Below are 18,381 nucleotides of genomic sequence, written 5' to 3' on the forward strand. Positions count from 1 at the left end.
GTGTCTGAAACAGGATGGTACTTCGCACAGTTCCAGATATCTATTGAAGATCTGTGTGAAGACTGGAGCGAGCTGGTCCGCACAGACTTTGAGGCAGGATGTCGACACAAGGTCTGGGCCTGCCGCTTTGTTAATCTTTTGTTGTTTGAAGATGCGTCTCACATCCTGTTCATGGATGGTCAATGCAGAAGTCAGAGGTGTGATGGTGGTCGGTGGTGCAGCTGGGTGGGTGTGGGGTGTGAAAGTGACCTTTTCAAATCTTGCAGTAGACGGTGTTCAAGTCGTCGGCTCGTCTGCTATTGTTCTCAGTTTTGGGGATCGTCGCTTGTAAATGGTTAGCGTTTGTAATGCATGCCATACTGATTTAGAGTCGTTAGCGCTAAACTGTTTTTCTAACTTTACTGCATAGATTCTGTTATTTTCTTTAGTCAGCTGGTTTCTAGTGCGATTATACAGGGCCCTGTCCCCACTTCGATATGCATCCTCTTTAGCCTGACAAAGTTGCTTAAGTTATATGTATATATATATATATATACACTGTATATACTGTATATACTGTATATATATGAAGCAGGGAAACTATGCAAAAATACAACAAGGGGGCCAATACTTTTTCACGGCACTGTATGAACAAAGTCATAATAGAGATGTTAAAGTGCCTTGATTTGTAAAACCAACATAGGAAAGAATTCCAAAACAGCTGTTTCCATACATCCATCACCCCCTACAAATTGGCTGTTTGGATTAAGTGGAAGGACATCATGAAGCTCTGTGGTCCCTGAAACTAAAGCTGACAGACATGGAACCCAGCTGCTGTCTACTTTTGGCCATATAACAAAACTTTAAAGCAACTCTAACACATACAGTTGAAATCGGAATTGATTTATTGCTTATATTTGTATTGTGTGGATTTTATTTTTCGCTAACAGCACCTTGAAGCACGACTTGACTGCATCCAGCAGAGGCGCTGTTGATTCAGTCTCACCTAGTTTGTGGACTAAAGAACATGAACTCGAATAAAAGGTGTTTTTAAGTAAACGGTTAGGCAACAGTTTAAAGTAGGTCAACAGTCATTGCAATTACAGCTATGCATTTGACTGCATTAAAAAATAAAATAAAAATGGAATAATAATTGTTTTGATGGGATAATTTCTGAATGTTCTGAACTCCTCTTTTCATTCCAGTGTTCTATGAAGTAGAATAATGCTCTCCAGAGGATTTGTGCCATAGCATACGCCTGTGTGCATGTAGCTCAACTTCAGCAAATAGCTGACATCATGATTTTGGTCTTTATATCACAAGCTAGTTTGAACTGAATCAACAGTACCCTGCTTGTTGCAACTAAGCAATGCACTCCATTTTGCTTCAGTTGCTTCTAGGCATGATTAATAAACAATCAATATATTGATCAATTATGACGCCCTTACCTAATAGCAATATTGATGTCCTCCTAATTGTCCAAACTCTTCCCTATGTGTACTATTAAAGCAAACGCTTCTAGAGCGATATTAGGATATTCAGTTCATTATTCATTTATTCTTTCAGATGTCTTTCTATCTAGGCCACTTCTTTGCAGGCTCTCTGCTGCAAATTGCTGCTGCTGAGATGCACTATTCACGTAGATGGTGATGTGGCACCACTACACTCTCTATTATTCATTTTAATGGTTGCAGTCCCCAACGGTCGCACGGCCATTGCTTGTCACTGTTCAAGTGCCTGTTCAAGTCAAACCCAGCTGTTGGTTCATGCAAAACAAAAGTTATTGGGAAGACGGCCTAATTTTTGCAGATGTCCCATACTGATCTAACCAGACATGAAGCATAGAAAACTTAAGATTGCTATTCTTTGATAACGTATACTTGTGGAGCACTTAAGATGCTCACTGAGGGCCAATTTATATGCGACTTTTGATGATTTTCATTATGTTTGATTGATGTCAGAAGTGTATCACTTGGGCCGGTATTTTTGTCTTGTGGTCAACTAAGTAAAGTATATGAAAAATACCTTTTTTCAGGAACACAACTTTTTCTCTCTTCGTCTTTCAGCGAGCAGTCAGCATAACTGCACTCTTGCTTTGGCAACAACAAACAACAATGGCCATGCTGTTAATGTGGACTGGAGAGGTTTCTTGTGTTAATATCAGAGGCTATCTTTAGCCTAAAGCGTACAATTAAGTAAAAATGAACCCTCACATTTCTTCCAATTCCCTTAAGTATCAATTTAGTATAATTTCCCCTCTCCCCCCATTGGTAATCTTGAGTGGGATCTCTTTCCTCATCTGGTTGTTAGACTATTCCTTTCTATCAGTCCAGTTCCACTCCTTTTTTTCAGATACTGTACACATTTTGTTCACTACTTAGTCAAACCATTGATTCCATAACGTCTGACAAAAAAAATCAGCAATCCCTGTTTGTTGGGGTTTGAATTTGGATTGACACATCTTTTGCAACACATATCTGGACATGGAGGGTTATTTCAGATTCATTCCAACAAGCATTCCTGTCACACTGGCTGCTTGGGGGAATGTAATCCACAAAGCTCACTTGAGGGGCTGGCCAGGTGAAAGTCACAAATTGACTGAATCACTTGTGGTGAAGAACAATTTCAGGTTTATGTCATTAGATTTCTATGCAAACTAAATATTGAACTCCAAACACAAGAAGGTGGAGTGTCTTTTCGTCCCAGCATGTTCAGTCCAAATTTCCAAGGCCTTTCACCACAATATAAATAAATGGAAAAAGAGCAGAGATATTTGAAGAGCCAAGGTCCCAATATGTGATCTGTTTGTTAGGCAGCCTGAACTTCTCAACAAATGCAAATTAGAGCTGTCTTTTTTCTTTCACTTCTAGGTTGAATCACAGTTTTTTGCCAAGCAACATCAGATTTCTTTTCAGTTTAAACCAGCACAAATATTTGCTAGGATCCAGTCAAGCCTCACAATAACCAGTAAACTCCAATCTGACATTCCTATTGCTGCGTAAACAAGAGACAACCTCAAGAATTCTTAATGACGGGAAGATTTTCCAAGTGACACAAAAGGTTGGAAGTTAAACTTCCCTTTCCTGTTTAAAAAGAGACTTATCAGGAAGTCGTAGTATACAGGCATTTTTCTATGCAAATCTTTTGATCTGGCTTTTTAAAGCAGTGATTCATCATAAACTTGAAACTCAATTCTCTTGAAGTCACAGTAAAAAATGCCGAGTATCCACAAGTTTATTGGAGGGTTGTGTAAAAATGTCCATGCGTGTCTCAACTCTGCTTTGAGGCTGAGCTAAGAAGTAGATTGTTATCACCCTGATTCCTGTGGATTGTCATGTTTTTGCTCTTAATAGCATTTAAGATATATGTAGACACAAGACCCCCCATGCTCCACTAGTAAGGAAAGATCACCTTAATAGTTGGTGGTAGGCATGATTTTTTTTTTTTCAAACCAAATTATCCTCTCCAGACTAATAACAAAGTACTATTTAAATTATATATCTCACGTCTGCAGGCTGTCAAGCACATGCCAAAGCGATTTTTTTGCCAAACAGAACCTAAAGAAAAGGCACAACAATGCCACGATGAGGATGAGCTTTGCTAAATATTCTGAGTGGATTTTTATTGATAAAACACCTTTCACGCGTGCAAAGGGGAACAGTTAAAGTAAACCAACAACAACAATCCCTGTTTTGCCTTCAGGTTTTCCTCTCATGAAAACAATATTGTACATTCAAAATGTGCAAAGCGTCTCCTGATTTTGAATGCGCTTATAGCAGTTAGCCATGGCTTCAATAAGTGGGCAGCTACGACACAAGTTGTTTTAAGAAACAAATACGATTGTGAGGCAATGTGTTCTCCAATAATAACAATAAGTTTGACCTAAAATTAAAGTTTGTTCTGTGCTTCGCTTGAAACCAGACTGAGCAGTCTGAGGATGATGATGATTATGATGATGGCGATGATGAATAATTATGCGGACCGACATCAAAGTTCAAGCTGTGTACATGGGTCTGGTCTGTTGGTGACACAGTCCAGACATAACCTCTGTGGGTTTGGTCTGCATTTTACTTCAGTGTGTGTGCCTGTGTATGAATGTTGCGAGCTCACGTGGGACATTAATAATTTATGAGTTGTAAATACAGTTGTAGCTACTTGTACTGAATCAGTCTATCAAATGAGGGAGAAAACATTACAAAATAAACACTGTGCAATGTTAAATATTATATTTTTCTTCATTTCTCACTCCATTTTGTATTGCGTCCTTATTCCTTGATTTGCACCCTGGAAATGAAAGAGGCCTTTTTTTTATATTCAGTTAGAGTTTGACACAATACTTCAAATGGCATCATGTCTGCAATTAGGCGGACATTGGAAGCATTGCACGAACAGAGAAACGATCAAGCTTTGTTAATGTTAGTCTTATGTAGGGCAGCAATGACCAAAACTAATTGGACACTTCAAACAGCACTGTGACTTTTACAAAAATGGAACACCGGTTGGGTACCACTTCTCTAGGACCAACAATGCTAATTTGGATGAACAACTCCATATGGTGATTAGGATTCATACATTATTCACTGAGAAATTACATCTTATTGACAGAAAGTGATAAAAAAAAAAATACATCTTCCGTTGATCAGAAGTGAAAAGTAACCCTTGGAAGCAATGAAGTCATAACTTCTTAATTGCTAGTTTATTTCATGTACTGTACACTGTTTGAAGACAGTATTTCAAGCATAGGACAAGGTCCGTAGACTTTGTTCCCAGGCTACTTCTGCAAGGCTCCTGTTGTAATTGCGCTAGTAATTGGCAAAGTGATAACCCCATTTCCACAGGAAACATGCCCCGGTTTCCTCACCCCCGGTACCAGTACCCCTCCAGTCGTGGCGCAGCCAACAAATTCCACCCCCTGGGAATGATGCACCAGACACTAGAGTTCCCTCAGGCCTGGTGAATAGACCAGCAGGCGGACGAAGACACACACAGAGGCAAAATACACACACATGCTTTTAGTGTAATTTCTCAGATTAGTGTTAAGTGTCTGTGCAAATGTAGAAACACATGAACATCAGTTAAAAAAAGTGTGTTATGTATTTATCTTTTTTAAAATATTTTTTTATTTTACATTTGAAACATGCTTGGATGAGATAAATGCGGAAAAACGTGACTTCACCCCTGACCTTGAATCCCGTCAAACACCTTGTGTCAGTGAACTGGAACAGAGAGCAGGCTCGCTCTCAGGTCCAACATCCGTGACCTGTGACAAATATTCCCAGGGACACACTCCAACATCTTGTGGAATTTTTACCCATAAGAGAGAAGATGTTAAATGGACAGCACCAACTGTCCAAATACTTGTCCATACAGTGTATTTGTACAAAGACACGTGAAAGGGAAATTATTGGTGGACTTGGTGTTGAAGCTTTAAAGACTGCAGATGTGATTTCATGTCTGTGGATGGAGGATTTTCTTTTCTTTTTTTACCACAGAGCGAGGAAAATATATCTTTGAAAAAATAATCATCTACATGTGGACATATTCTCGGTATGGGGATCCATAAAAGCTCCTTTAGGTATACTGTTTATCTGATTATATGCTTGCGCATGCTGTAGTATACTGTACGTGTATGGCACTTAAATTTCACAGTGAAACAACTTTGTACAAAAATCCAAATGTTAAAAAGATTTGCTGTTGAATAGCAGTACAATATTGTAGTGAAGACAGGAGACTTTTCCAGTTTTGCCTTAGTAAGTAAAATTTCCAAATTAAAGTACATCATTTTCATGTGCGTTACATCTTTTTAAATGTATGTTTGAGTTGCTTTAACTTAAAGAAGGTAAACTGAATATAGAGATGGTACAAACATGGGTCTGAATGATTGTGAATTTGGTAGACAGGTGATTGTGCGACTTTCTGGCCCCGCCTATCACCCAATGTCATGTGTGAGCGGCAGAACTTTGCCAGGTTTATCTGGTGGAGCTTAGTCAAGTGTGTGATCTAGTCACAGACCTCACAGTGTAGAGCTTTAATTGAAACCATTGTGTCATTTTGTAGAATCTTGGAGCATGACAATGTTTCTTTTTCAGAACAACTGCATGACAAAAAGGCAGATAAACTCAAACCGGGAGTGTCATTTGATGTTTCAAGTGCAAATGTGTTTGTTCTAGGTCTCAATGATGAAATTGTAATAAAACCAAGAGCCACACTCCAAATGGCAGGACTACAATGTGTCATGTGAAAGTACCATATAAATAAAACATTGTGGAGCCACCGAGACGCCCTGAACACCAAATCATTTTTATAAGGCGTAAGAAAAAACAGAATTTCTTCCCAATAAAAATCGATTAGGGATTTAACGTTAATTATAGTTAATCAACTACAGAAAAAAAATATATTTTTAAGTACTTTCTTACTGTATTTCTGGAATAATGACTTTTCTCAGTACCAAATTGCTTGGCATAACGATAATGCTGATTCACAATACATTGAGTGATGTCAGCGCATCAGAACGTTAGACTAATGACATGATGAAAGAAGCGAGACTGCGTTGCTTGAGATGGAAAGTTTACTTTTTTAAAATACATTTTAGAATTGTGCAAAGAGCATGGTTTTGCACAAATTTTGGAAAAAAATGACTGCTTATCACTGAAGAAAAAATGTAGCCAGCACGAAACCAGAATGAACATTAATGTCTTCTGGTATGAGCAAGGCTGGCATGTCTTTGTAAAGATATAGAATCAATTAATCAAATGTATAGTGAGGCTGTTTATCAAACTTTTATGGCCTTTATTTCTTCCTCAGATACAGTCAAGGAATAGATTCTGCTTGTTTATTATAATATATCCATCCATCCATCCATCCATTTTCTGAGCCGCTTCTCCTCACTAGGGTCACGGGCGTGCTAGAGCCTATCCCAGCTGTCATCGGGCAGGAGGCGGGGTACACCCTGAACTGGTTGCCAGCCAATCGCAGGGCATATTATAATATAACAATTTAGAATTTTTACCTTTGGGTAATGATAGTTTAGGTTAATGTGCGTAAAACAGAAACAAAATTAAGTATATACAATTATTTATAGTTCTATAGTATTGTATTATATATTTCAAATATGTTTGTGACATTTAAAGTGCTTGAGTAGACAGAGTCCTTTAAAAGCTTAAATATGTGAATTCTTGACCGAGAGCCTTGTCAATATTGTCAACTAAAAAGTAGCTTAAAATCATTATCCTATCTGACTGTACTTTGTACTATAAATGTGGTGGCCTGATGGAATATAAACATGTTTTGATTGAATGTTGTTGTTTAAGTTGACATAAATATCTATTTGTTAACCTTTTGAAAACCATTTCTTATTGTGTCAAAAATTTGTATTCAATTAAAATGTTATTGAATACAAAGAAAACATTACCTTAGGAATAAAAAAAGTTTGTGTTGCTGTGTGCGCATGTATGTGTGTGTGTGTGTGTGAAGGAATGCTCTTAGCTGTATCACACGCCACACATTTTCTCTAATCACGTTGAGGCCCATGAGGCCCATCAGAGTTCCCATGACCAGTAGCCTTTAATCTAATGTTCACCACGGATAGAAATATTGACCACCTAAAGTGAAATAAACACACACGGACATCAAGTGGACACTCATTGAGGTGCATACTGTATGGACATGGACACTTGAACTAATATAAAGTGGCCATTCATGCATTTCCCACTGTGTATGTCTGCCTTTGTGTTCTTGCATATCCTAATGGGCGATGGCCTTTAGGATTATGTCTCGGTGCGTATGTTCCTTTATAGCCGAGCTTTGATTCAGAGTGACAGGGGTCAGAGGACAATTGGTTTGGATCAGAGGTCATGATCCTCATTGACCCTGCTGTCAATGTGAAGCTGATAAGAATGGCTGCACTCTGTGGGCATATTTGTTTGGAGGTCTGCCACACTGTGATTGCTGAGTTAGTTTTCCTGAACATAGGTACTATTATTTAGGAATCTAACATCTTACTGTCTTCTCACCATGCCTGCATAGGTTTTCTCCCAGTGCTCCAGTTCACCACACAGCCAAAAACATGAAAGGTCCATTTCCAGTCAAAGAAGAATAGAACGACATCAACTATGGGAAGTGGAGCTACATCCACCTAGACCTCTTTGATGGAGACATCTCCAGGGAGCATTATTCTACTCAGTACCACAATCTCATTGAAATAGCATCTCAGAACGATCAAAGAGATTCTCATATCCCATTTAAAACATAGCTATCGATGAATTGACCATTCATTTCCTTACATAGTTGATCAATGATAGTTAAATACCCAGCAGTTTACTTTTTAAACCGTAATGTTGATGTTTCGTTAACACACTCAATATTCGAAACAGTGTTGATGGGCGATGTCGTGGGTCAAATCCTTCAACTCATGCATGGGAGTGTGTGCATTTGGATTTAAGGGTTGGGGAGGTAGCGGTGTGGGGGGGGCCTCAAGGCCAAGAGACACCCTTCGACCCAGCACTCACACCCGCTCACAAATTATGCCGGCATAGCTGCTGTTACCACGGCAACTTTCCCGAGAGTAAGGGTGGGGCGGGTGCAGCTGGTGGTTTCACGACTGAGTCAGTAGCGTGTGCGCCCGTGTGTGTGTGTTTGTGTGTGTGCAGGGTGGAGGAAAGAATGTGTTTTTTTTTTCATTCTGAATAAGAGTCATTCATGGTGGTGAGCTCAAGATGGGAGGCATTTGACCAGGCTAAATTGTTGACAAGAATCTGTGTTTGTTTAGGATAAAGAGGGCCAGACGGATTGGAACTAGTCAGACACATTTGGCTTGTTTCAGACACTGAGATCTAAATGTATTCATTAATGGTTAATGACTGTGACACGAATAGCATGTCTGAAATCTCAAGGATTTGTCTAATTTAGATGCATTTGAATTTCTAAATATATACATTTGTATCTCAGTATGTCAATATTAATGTCAATATATAAAAAGAACTATGGATTGGTTCATGTCAGAGGAAAGAGCTTAGACACAGACAAAACCAACCAGTCTTAATCTACTGAATGTACACACATTTGTATGTTTCAGTATATCATTTGTAAACACATTTATAGGTTTGTATAAATAGTATAGCTTCGCAGTATATCTGTGATCTGTAATATTCTGTATTTTTTATTGTCTGAATGCAGTGCAATCTCTAAATTCAAACATAATTTGTTACCGAACGCTAGTCTAGCTGTTCGGATTTCTAAACAATTTTACACAAGAAATAATGTGTTGTTGGGTCACCATAATAAAACCTTTAACTATACAGATGTATTGTGTAACAGTTTAAGGTTCTTAACTGTCATTCAAGAGTAAACATAAGCTAATCACGCTTAAAAACTTTTTTAGACACTGCACTTAGCACAACGAAAAGCAAACGCTCCACTACTTACAGTACCACAGTAAAAATGATAGCGAAAAATAAAATATATCATAGCCATGATTTACTTGTATCGTCACCTCCTCATTATACGTAAGCAAAGCCAGGGCTTGCTGCTGTAACAGTGACAAATACATATTGCAGAACTGCAGCCTTCCTGACATCCAAACCAGCAGGAAGTCACCAGGCTACTTCATGTTCGGTCACTTAGCAACCAGCGCCAAATATGGGCAAGTTCGTGCCATGCTACCGCCATCCCTGCGCCATCTTGCACCCTACCCCAAGGTGGGCGCTGGGAAACCAAGTGAAGTGTGTAAGAACCTTTAATAGTAAAACATCAATACAAAAAGCCTGTCTTTTATCAAAATAATGACGGCAGACAGTATTACTAAGGTGATTTTACTTACTTACAATCTTTCTTACCTTATGCAAGCCCAAAATTGGTCTCTCAAGTCAGATTTAAAGTTTTGAGAGCCAGATTTCCCCCCCCCCCCCCCCCCCCCCCCACAGAAATCTAATTTTTACAATTACAATTACAATTCTTATTTAAATTATCTCAGGGGTATTACATTTAGGGAGTCCACTGTATTTCTATACATTCGTGTATGTTACCAAAGCCATTCTCTGTGATGCATAGCATCACTAGACATTCCATCTTTATGATTTTGATGGTGTGATCTGCAACTGGCTTTGGGATGCAGTTGATGTTTCCACTGCAGAGGTGGTTTCAGGTTCTATTAAGCTGAGCTTTTATATTGAACGAAGCAAGGTCATGCTGCTCTTGTGGCTTGCACAACTGTAATTCAGATGACTTCCTGGATGCTTGTATATGCAGATCTAGTATGGTTCCCTGGGAGCAGGCTGCCTTTCATAAGTGATATGCTCTCAAGTGGAAACATGAAGGTGTACTTAGGCCTTTGCTATAGTTAGTATAACCCATGAAAAAAATCTAAATTTCCAGTCCAACTGACAAACCTTCTGAAAGCACCACCAAACCTTTGCAAAATCGACATTTGATTGCAAAAACATGTTGTTTTTTGCCACGAAGCAGTTGAACATGCTGACTCACTAACTGGACTAAATGTTCCACCTCTGTTTATTTCGTGTCATGACAAAATGTCTCCTATTTAGAAGGCCTGTTTGAGCGGTTATTCATTTTGGGTGAGAATCTAATCCCATTACAAGGTTGTGATTTATTACCATTTCCAAAGTGTTTATGTTTTCATCACCATTTGTTTGTGGGATTACGAAAATGCGACTGAAATATTTTCTAAGTATGGGGTAGTGGGAATACACTATTCAAAACACCATATTAGGTGTGGATCATTTGGTTAACATTGCAACAAAGGGCCTTTTTAGACATTTTTTTTTCTTCAATGGAGAATAATGTTTTTTAATTTTAATTACAGATTCAATAAGATCGACACTGTTCGGGACAAAAATAGACATTTCCATCCATTTTAGTCAAAGTACTATGTGGGTAGCCTTGCAAACTGAACAGTGTTTTACGTTTGATACAATTCTATGTCCAAAGTGAACAAAACAAGAATCGCAGTCCCATTCTTCATGCGACTGATTCACCCACTGGGTTTAATGAAACAGAAAACAGCACAAACTTTTTTTTCCACTGAGCTCAAGCAAAGCATCTGCTATCTTGTTTTCTTTATCGCTCATCTTAGATTTCAGTTTTTTTTTTTTCCTGATTATTATATCTCGCCACTTCCATCACAACTCATTTTTCATCAGCATCATTCTCAGGCTGGGACAACACAATAACTGTTTAAAAATAGAATAAAAATAATCCCAGCCCATATTTATTTATTTATTTGTATTTTTACCTCCACCAACCAACGGTGACAGATGCTGTTTTTGGTTGTTTGTTTTTTAGTATGCTTTCATACCTGTACTTCAACTTCCCTGTCAGCTTCATGCTCTTGTCTTTTATTGGTTGGAAAAATGGAAACAGGAGACTGACAGCCGAATAGAACCAGAGTTAATTTGGAACCGTACTCTTTTGAGGTGGCTTCAGACCATTTAAGTTCACATCTGACCAAATGAAACACATCAAGGGGGAAATGGTACTTGAGTTTAATTAAAGGGTTCTTGCGGCACGGTGGGCGACTAGTTAGAGCGTCTGCCTCACAGTTCTGAGGACTAGGGTTCAATCCCCGGCCCCGCCTAGGTGGAGTTTGCATGTTCTCCCCGTGCCTGCGTGGGTATTCTCAGGGCACTCCGGTTTCCTCCCACATCCTAAAAACATGCATGGTAGGTTAATTGACAACTCTAAATTGCCCGTCGGTGTGAATGTGAGTGCGAATGGTTGTTTGTTTGTATGTGTCCTGCGATTGGCTGGCAACCAGTTCAGGGTGTACTGCCCGATGGTAGCTGGGACAGGCTCCAGCACGCCCGCGACCCTAGTAAGGAGAAGCGGCTCAGAAAATGGATGGATGGATGGATAAAGGGTGCTTGTATGAAAGTATATGGCATACGGGCAGACAACAACACAAATACACCACTCCACCAATGTTCATTTATTTATTTATTTATTTATTTATTTTGTAACTTTTGTTAACCGTTCAACCTCGGTGGATCTATTCTGAGAACGCTTCTACTTCATTTTAAAAAATGTTTCACCTCTTATTAATTTTTCATAGTTACTTCCCGTTTATAATTTTTCTTTCTTTCTTTCTTTCTTTCTTTCTTTCTTTCTTTCTTTCTTTCTTTCTTTCTTTCTTTCTTTCTCAATTTGGTGTTGTCTGTTCTCACATAGTCACCCCAAAATTCCTTCTCCTCCCCCACCTGTCATTCACCCAGTCATAATTTATCATCCAATCATCCTCCCTCACTTTTGTTATTTCTTTATCAGCCTTTATCATCATCTACTCCTATCCTATTCAATCCACCTCTCTATGCATCACTTTGTGCTCTGTTATTAGTTTCGTCTATGCACATGCTGTATTACTCGTTATCCTAACACATTTGCTCTTTGGCTGTATCTACGTGGTCCCACTTCCTCCTTAATCCCGCTCTATGCCCATCATGCCCCTCGCTGCTCAATCCTCCTCATTCCTATCCACCCAGATCATCGGCATCCATCACTTTTTCATCATTTCTTCCATCAAGATTGCTTTCTCTCCATTGTTCCTCTCGGTCCCTCTCCCGCTCACCCGCCCATTTCACTCATTCTCATATCGTAACGGCCTCACAACTATCAGACCGTTTTCATCTCGCTGTCGCTTTTCTCTGTGTCAGCCCATCCATTTTTTTCTTCTTCCCTTCTCGCTTTGCGTCCTCCTCCTCCGTCTGCTCCTCTTGACCTATGTGGGACTGCATTTCACTCACTCATAAGAGTACAATGACAAAAAAGGGTTTACACTTTTTTTTAACATTATAATTTAATCATTAAAGACAATGACCATTTCCCAAGCTTGGTTCAAACACACAAGGTCCGAAAGAAAATGGCTGACCCCCGCAATTTCTGATTATTGCTTCTGTGAGTGACAAAATTACATCGCAGCGAGGATGAGTAAACAAATCCACATGGGCTCGCAGCTTGTAGCTGCTTAATTGGACTGCATTGTGGAAGTCTGTCATTCCGCCATATTAGACACTGTGATTGATTTGGCAAGGAACCAGACAAAAACAACAATTCAAGACTCAGTGAGGTTCATGTTTTTGTTTTGATAACAGTAACAGTTGTGAAAAGAAATAGTTTGGAGAATGCAGAAAATATGTGGACATAAAACCTGCAAATGATAACTAAATGTATTACTACTCTAATGTTTTTTTTCTTTCTTTCTTTGCTGTAAACTACAGCATTTTCCTTCCTACATTGCAAACGCGATCTGTTATGGGATGCTGGTTGTTTTCCAATTTGGTTCGGATTTGAGAAAAAAAAAACTTTCCCATCATACAAACATTTTAAGCACAATAACACAATCAATTTAAGGGTCAAACTTTCGCCATGATACAAACATTAAGTGCCCTATGGGTGTCCATCTCCAAACAAGCCCAGGTCGTCTGTGAGGGGGACATTGGACATTGGAGTTGTCTTTTCAAATGCGATTGAGAAAAACAAAGGTGTACCCAATGATTTTATGGTAACACTGCTTCTGACATTATGGAATGGAAAATTATTTTATTAACGTATAAGACGTTTCTGCCTCTCACTGTTATGTGGAGTTGACAAAGCCTGGCACAGCGCAGTTATCGAGCCTTTTGGCAATTTAAGTTAAATACTTAAAAAAAAAAAATGTGAAATATGAAATGTTACTACAAGACAGATGGACGGGCTATGCCTGCGCTCGCTCGGCTAGCAGCTGATGATCTCCAGCACTCGCACAGTTCTCAAAGATGACATGTCAGAAGACAACTATATAAAGATATACTGTAGTTTGGCCATATGTTTGTTAGTCAGTATAGTTTTGTGTTGTCCGAAACTATTATGACCCTTAAAATTGAAGTTGTCGCTGATTTTGTAGTGGTACATTCGTTGGCCTTCGGTGCAGGCAGCGTGGGTTCAGTTCGCACTCAGTTACGGCGTGAATGTGAGTGTAAATGGTTGTCTGTGTCTATATGTGCCCTGCGACTGACTGCCGACCAGTTAAGGGTGTAGTCTGCCTTTCGTCCAGCGCCCCGCGAACCCGAATAGGATAATTGGTGTCGGGAATAGATGGATGGAAAATTGGTTCATAAACCATATTTCCTGAAATAATTTACTAAACTGCAGAGAGTACCGGGTACCTATTTAAGGTTTACCGAGATTTATTACTTAATTCGTGTTCTACTGAGAACGTGTGAATGCCTCTGACTGACTGACTCAACAATGGTAATGAGCAAAACCTCTTCAGTCATCTGCATCATGACCCTTGATGTCCAAGTGGTCCTTTCCTCAACAGAACTGATCCAGAATGGACGCCTGCTAACGCTGCCCCTGGAGGCGGGAGACCTGTACTCCCTGCTGCCTGATGACGATATGATGCATCTATATGTGGCCATGAAAGATAACCTGCTGTCAACCAGCATGGATGACATTACACAGAACCCTCGCAAGGTAGGTGTTAGCAATGCTAAGTATGATGATGCATGCACTAACATGCATACTGACCACAGATTTAAACATACTTATGAGTCAGGGTTTGGAAGGAGTGGTGATATGTAAAACACACCGCTTTGGCTAATACTTTTTTTTCCTCAGTTTTCATTGTCCTCTGCTTGCATCTTCAGAAATTCTTGTTTCCTCATTCCACATACAGGCACTTGTAAAAAATATATCGAATGAGGAATTCTTGTATTTTCCACATCTCTGTCCCTCTAGCTTGGCTCTTATACATGTTTGATTGCAGTAATGTTAATGTTTGATAAAATATTATCCTTTGCCAACAGTAGTAATTGGTGTCAAGGAAGTACAGTGGGTACGGAAAGTATTCAGACCCCCTTAAATTTGTCACTCTGTTATATTGCAGCCATTTGCTAAAGTAACTTTGCATTTTTTCCTCATTAATGTACACACAGCACCCCATAATGACAGAAACAAACTAAATTGTTGAAATTTTTGCAGATTTATTAAAAATAAAAACTGAAATATCACACAGCCATAAGTATTCCGACCCTTTGCTCAGTAGTAGTAGTTTAGTAGAAGCACCCTTTTGAGCTAATACAGCCATGAGTCTTTTTGAGAATGATGCAACAAGTTTTGCAGACCTGGATTTGGGGATCCTCTGCCCTTCCTCCTTGCAGATCCTCTCCGGTTCTGACAGGTTAGATGGTGAACGTTGGTGGACAGCCATTTTCAGGTCTCTCCAGAGATGGTCAATTGGGTTTAAGTCAGGGCTCTGGCTTGGCCAATCAGGAACAGTCACGGAGTTGTTCTGAAGTCACTCCTTCGTTATTTTAGCTGTGTACTTAGGCTCATTGTCTTGTTGGAAGGTGAACCGTCGGCCCAGTCTGAGGTCCTGAGCACTCTGGAGAAGTTTTCCGTCCAGGATATCCCTGTACTTGGCCGCATTCATCTTTCCTTCAATTGCAACGAGTCGTCCTGTCCCTGTAACTGAAAAACACCCCCAGAGCATGATGCTGCCACCATCATGCTTCACTGTTGGGACAGTATTGAAGAGGTGATGAGCAGTGTCGGATTTTCTCCACACATACCGCTTAGAATTAAGGCCAAAACGTTGTATATTGGTCTCATTAGACCAGATAATCTTATTTCTCACCATCTCGGAGTCCTTCAGGTGTTTTTTAACAAACTCCATGCCGGCTTTCATGTGTCTTGCACTGAGGAGAGGCTTCCGTTGGGCCACTCTGCCATAAAGCCCTGACTGGTGGAGGGCTGCAGTGATGGTTGACTTTCTCGACCTTTCTCCCATCTGCGACTGCATCTCTGGAGCTCAGTCACAGTGCTCTTCGGGTTGTTCTTTACCTCTCTCACCAAGGCTCTTCTGCCCTGATTGCTCAGTTTGGCCTGACGGCCAGCTCTCGGAAGGGTTCTGGTCGTCCCAAACATCTTCCATTAAAGGATTATGGAGGCCACTGTGCTCTTAGGAACCTTAAGTGCAGCAGAATTGTTTTTGTAACCTTGCCCAGATCTGTGCCTTGCCACAATTGTCTCTGAACTCTTCAGGCAGTTCCTTTGACCTCATGATTCTCATTTGCTCTGACATGTACTGTGAGCTATAACATCTTATATAGACAGGTGTGTGCTTTCCTAATGAAGTCCAATCAGTATAATCAAACACAGCTGGACTCCAATTAAAAACAATCTGTATTTTTAAGGGTTAAAAATACAGCATATACGCCAGCGTCCTCACATTGCAGTGCATTTTTTCCAAATCAAATAATTCGTAAACTGTTCATTTCCAAGGATCACGTTGTAAAATGAGTTTGAAATGATATTTTGGGATCATAGGTTGGAGAATAGATATAGTTTAAACTAGGGATGCACGACAACTATTGGTCCGATAATGGGAAAAAATGACGTCACACTTATTGGTCTGAAAAAAACCTGTACCGATAACAACAGCTGTATCATTCAGTGGCGCACTGGTCGGTAGCGGCTGCTGCTTTTGCATTAGCTTCAGACAGTCATGGATATTTTCACCAAAATTCTTCGCCTACAACACCAAAAGTAGTCAGTATCATCAGTAAATTAACATACGATCGCCAGCACTTGCTTAAATTATGAGCATCCTGCAGAGGTGGGACCAAGTCATTGCTTTGCAAGTCACAAGTCTGAAGTCTTTGCCCTCAATTCCCAAGTCAAGTCTCAAGTCGAAACAGGAAATTCCTCAGTCAAGTCTCAAATCGAGACATGCAAGTCCTACACTTTGAGTTTTGAGTAATATCAAGTCTTTTTAACAACAAAGCCATACTATATTTGAATTTATACATTTATGTGTCTAATTAATATGTTATATATGTATACATTTAATATATAATATTTATATATTTAATATATTTTTAAATCCAGACACATTCATCCTAAAACATTAGATAAAACAAGTGCATTAAACCTTAATAAGAAAATGAGGGTTGATCAAAAATTTTGCACCTTCAAAGCGGGTCGTCAAGGGGAGGCTTTAGTTTTTGGGTCTTCTAAACTGATCGATAGTACGTTTTCAGTTATTCTATGAAAATGCTATGCTACAATTTACTTTTTCTCACTTTATTTCTGAAGTTACATTAAACAGACCTGTTACAAATGACAATTTGCATTTGGTTGTGCTGCAATCAATAATTAAGTATCCTTCTGATAATTCTATTGAATAATCAAGTAATTGGATAAAATATATTTTTGTTTGGTTAAAGAGCAATTATGAATACACAAAAGAAGATGAGAAGTTTCACTTTATAATGAATGACCATTTGGTTTCCTCTTTTAGGTAATCAACAGTGTATTTCTTAAATTGACATTGTGCATATAGCAAATTCCTACACTACATGGACAAAGGTATTGGGACACCTCGTCTTAACAAACGCAGGGAGTGAAAATTCAAAGAAATACAATTTTCCCTTTGCAGCTGTCACTGCTTTCACTCATTCTGAAATATTTTCTACAAGGTTGTGTGGCATGTGTCTGTGTTTGGAATGTTTGTGTGGCCAGAGGTGACTGGTGTTGGACCTGAGAGTATCACAATCTCTTTTTTTAGTTCACTCCAAATGTGTTTGATGAGGTCCAGTAAAGTTCTTCCACTGCAAAGCCACTGGAATTCTTTATGGACCTTGTTTTGCACAAGCAAACAACAGCCTTCCCAAAAGTGTTCCCACATAAAACAATGTCAGACATGTTTTGGTATGTGAATAATTTAGTGGCTAACTGGGATTTAAATACCAACCTTTGATTTATTCACAAATTAATTGGTTAGAAAGTGTCACAAGATGTTTTTCTCAATAATCCCTTTACTAGCAACGTTATAAACTAGAGAATAATTACAGAGAAATAGCTGTCCTTATGTGTAGATGTTGTTTGGCATGTAGAATGAAATGAATCTGGTAACACCAACATTTTGAAAGTCAGTGAATCCTGTTTACTTTTTATAGCAAAGTACCTCTCTCTCTCTCTCTCTCTCTCTCTCTCTCTCTCTCTCTCTCTCTCGCTCGCCGCACTAATATCCATGCCACCAAATGTTTGTAATGGAATGAATTGATCAGAGATTTACAGCCAGACTGAGTGAACATGAACTTTGGCCTAAAATTAAAAAATCAGTTTCAGACCACTTGACAGTTGTATGTATGTCAATATTTAGTTTTATGCTTGAACTTTAACATGCAGACAGACGTGATGATGGCTCTGTCAGCCCGTCAGGATGTGTTCAGGGTCACAGCAAGGACAGAGACAGCCGTGCACTGTCACCTAAAATCAATACTTAGATCAGTGAGACGTGCATGCGGGCAGAGGACCAAACCAGAAAGCAAGCAGGTAGGCAGACTAACAGGCAGGAGTTAGGTGACCAGCCACCCACTCTGCCCGGCAAGCAGCCAACCCCAGGATAGA

The 18,381-nt window shown here is 39.4% G+C and overlaps 1 protein-coding gene across 2 annotated transcripts in view; it reads left to right on the plus strand.

Moving 5' to 3' along the window:
- sema3h (sema domain, immunoglobulin domain (Ig), short basic domain, secreted, (semaphorin) 3H) overlaps positions 1 to 18,381 on the plus strand; it is a 65,624-nt gene that overhangs the window by 9,488 nt on the left and 37,755 nt on the right. For both annotated transcript variants that reach the window (XM_061780279.1, XM_061780287.1), the window contains exon 2: positions 14,288 to 14,442. In XM_061780279.1, the coding sequence (XP_061636263.1) occupies positions 14,288 to 14,442 (155 nt within the window). The remainder of the gene's footprint in view (positions 1 to 14,287; positions 14,443 to 18,381) is intronic.

Source organism: Phyllopteryx taeniolatus, chromosome 1 (assembly GCF_024500385.1).
Source record: "Phyllopteryx taeniolatus isolate TA_2022b chromosome 1, UOR_Ptae_1.2, whole genome shotgun sequence".
In the NCBI taxonomy this organism is placed as follows: domain Eukaryota; kingdom Metazoa; phylum Chordata; class Actinopteri; order Syngnathiformes; family Syngnathidae; genus Phyllopteryx; species Phyllopteryx taeniolatus.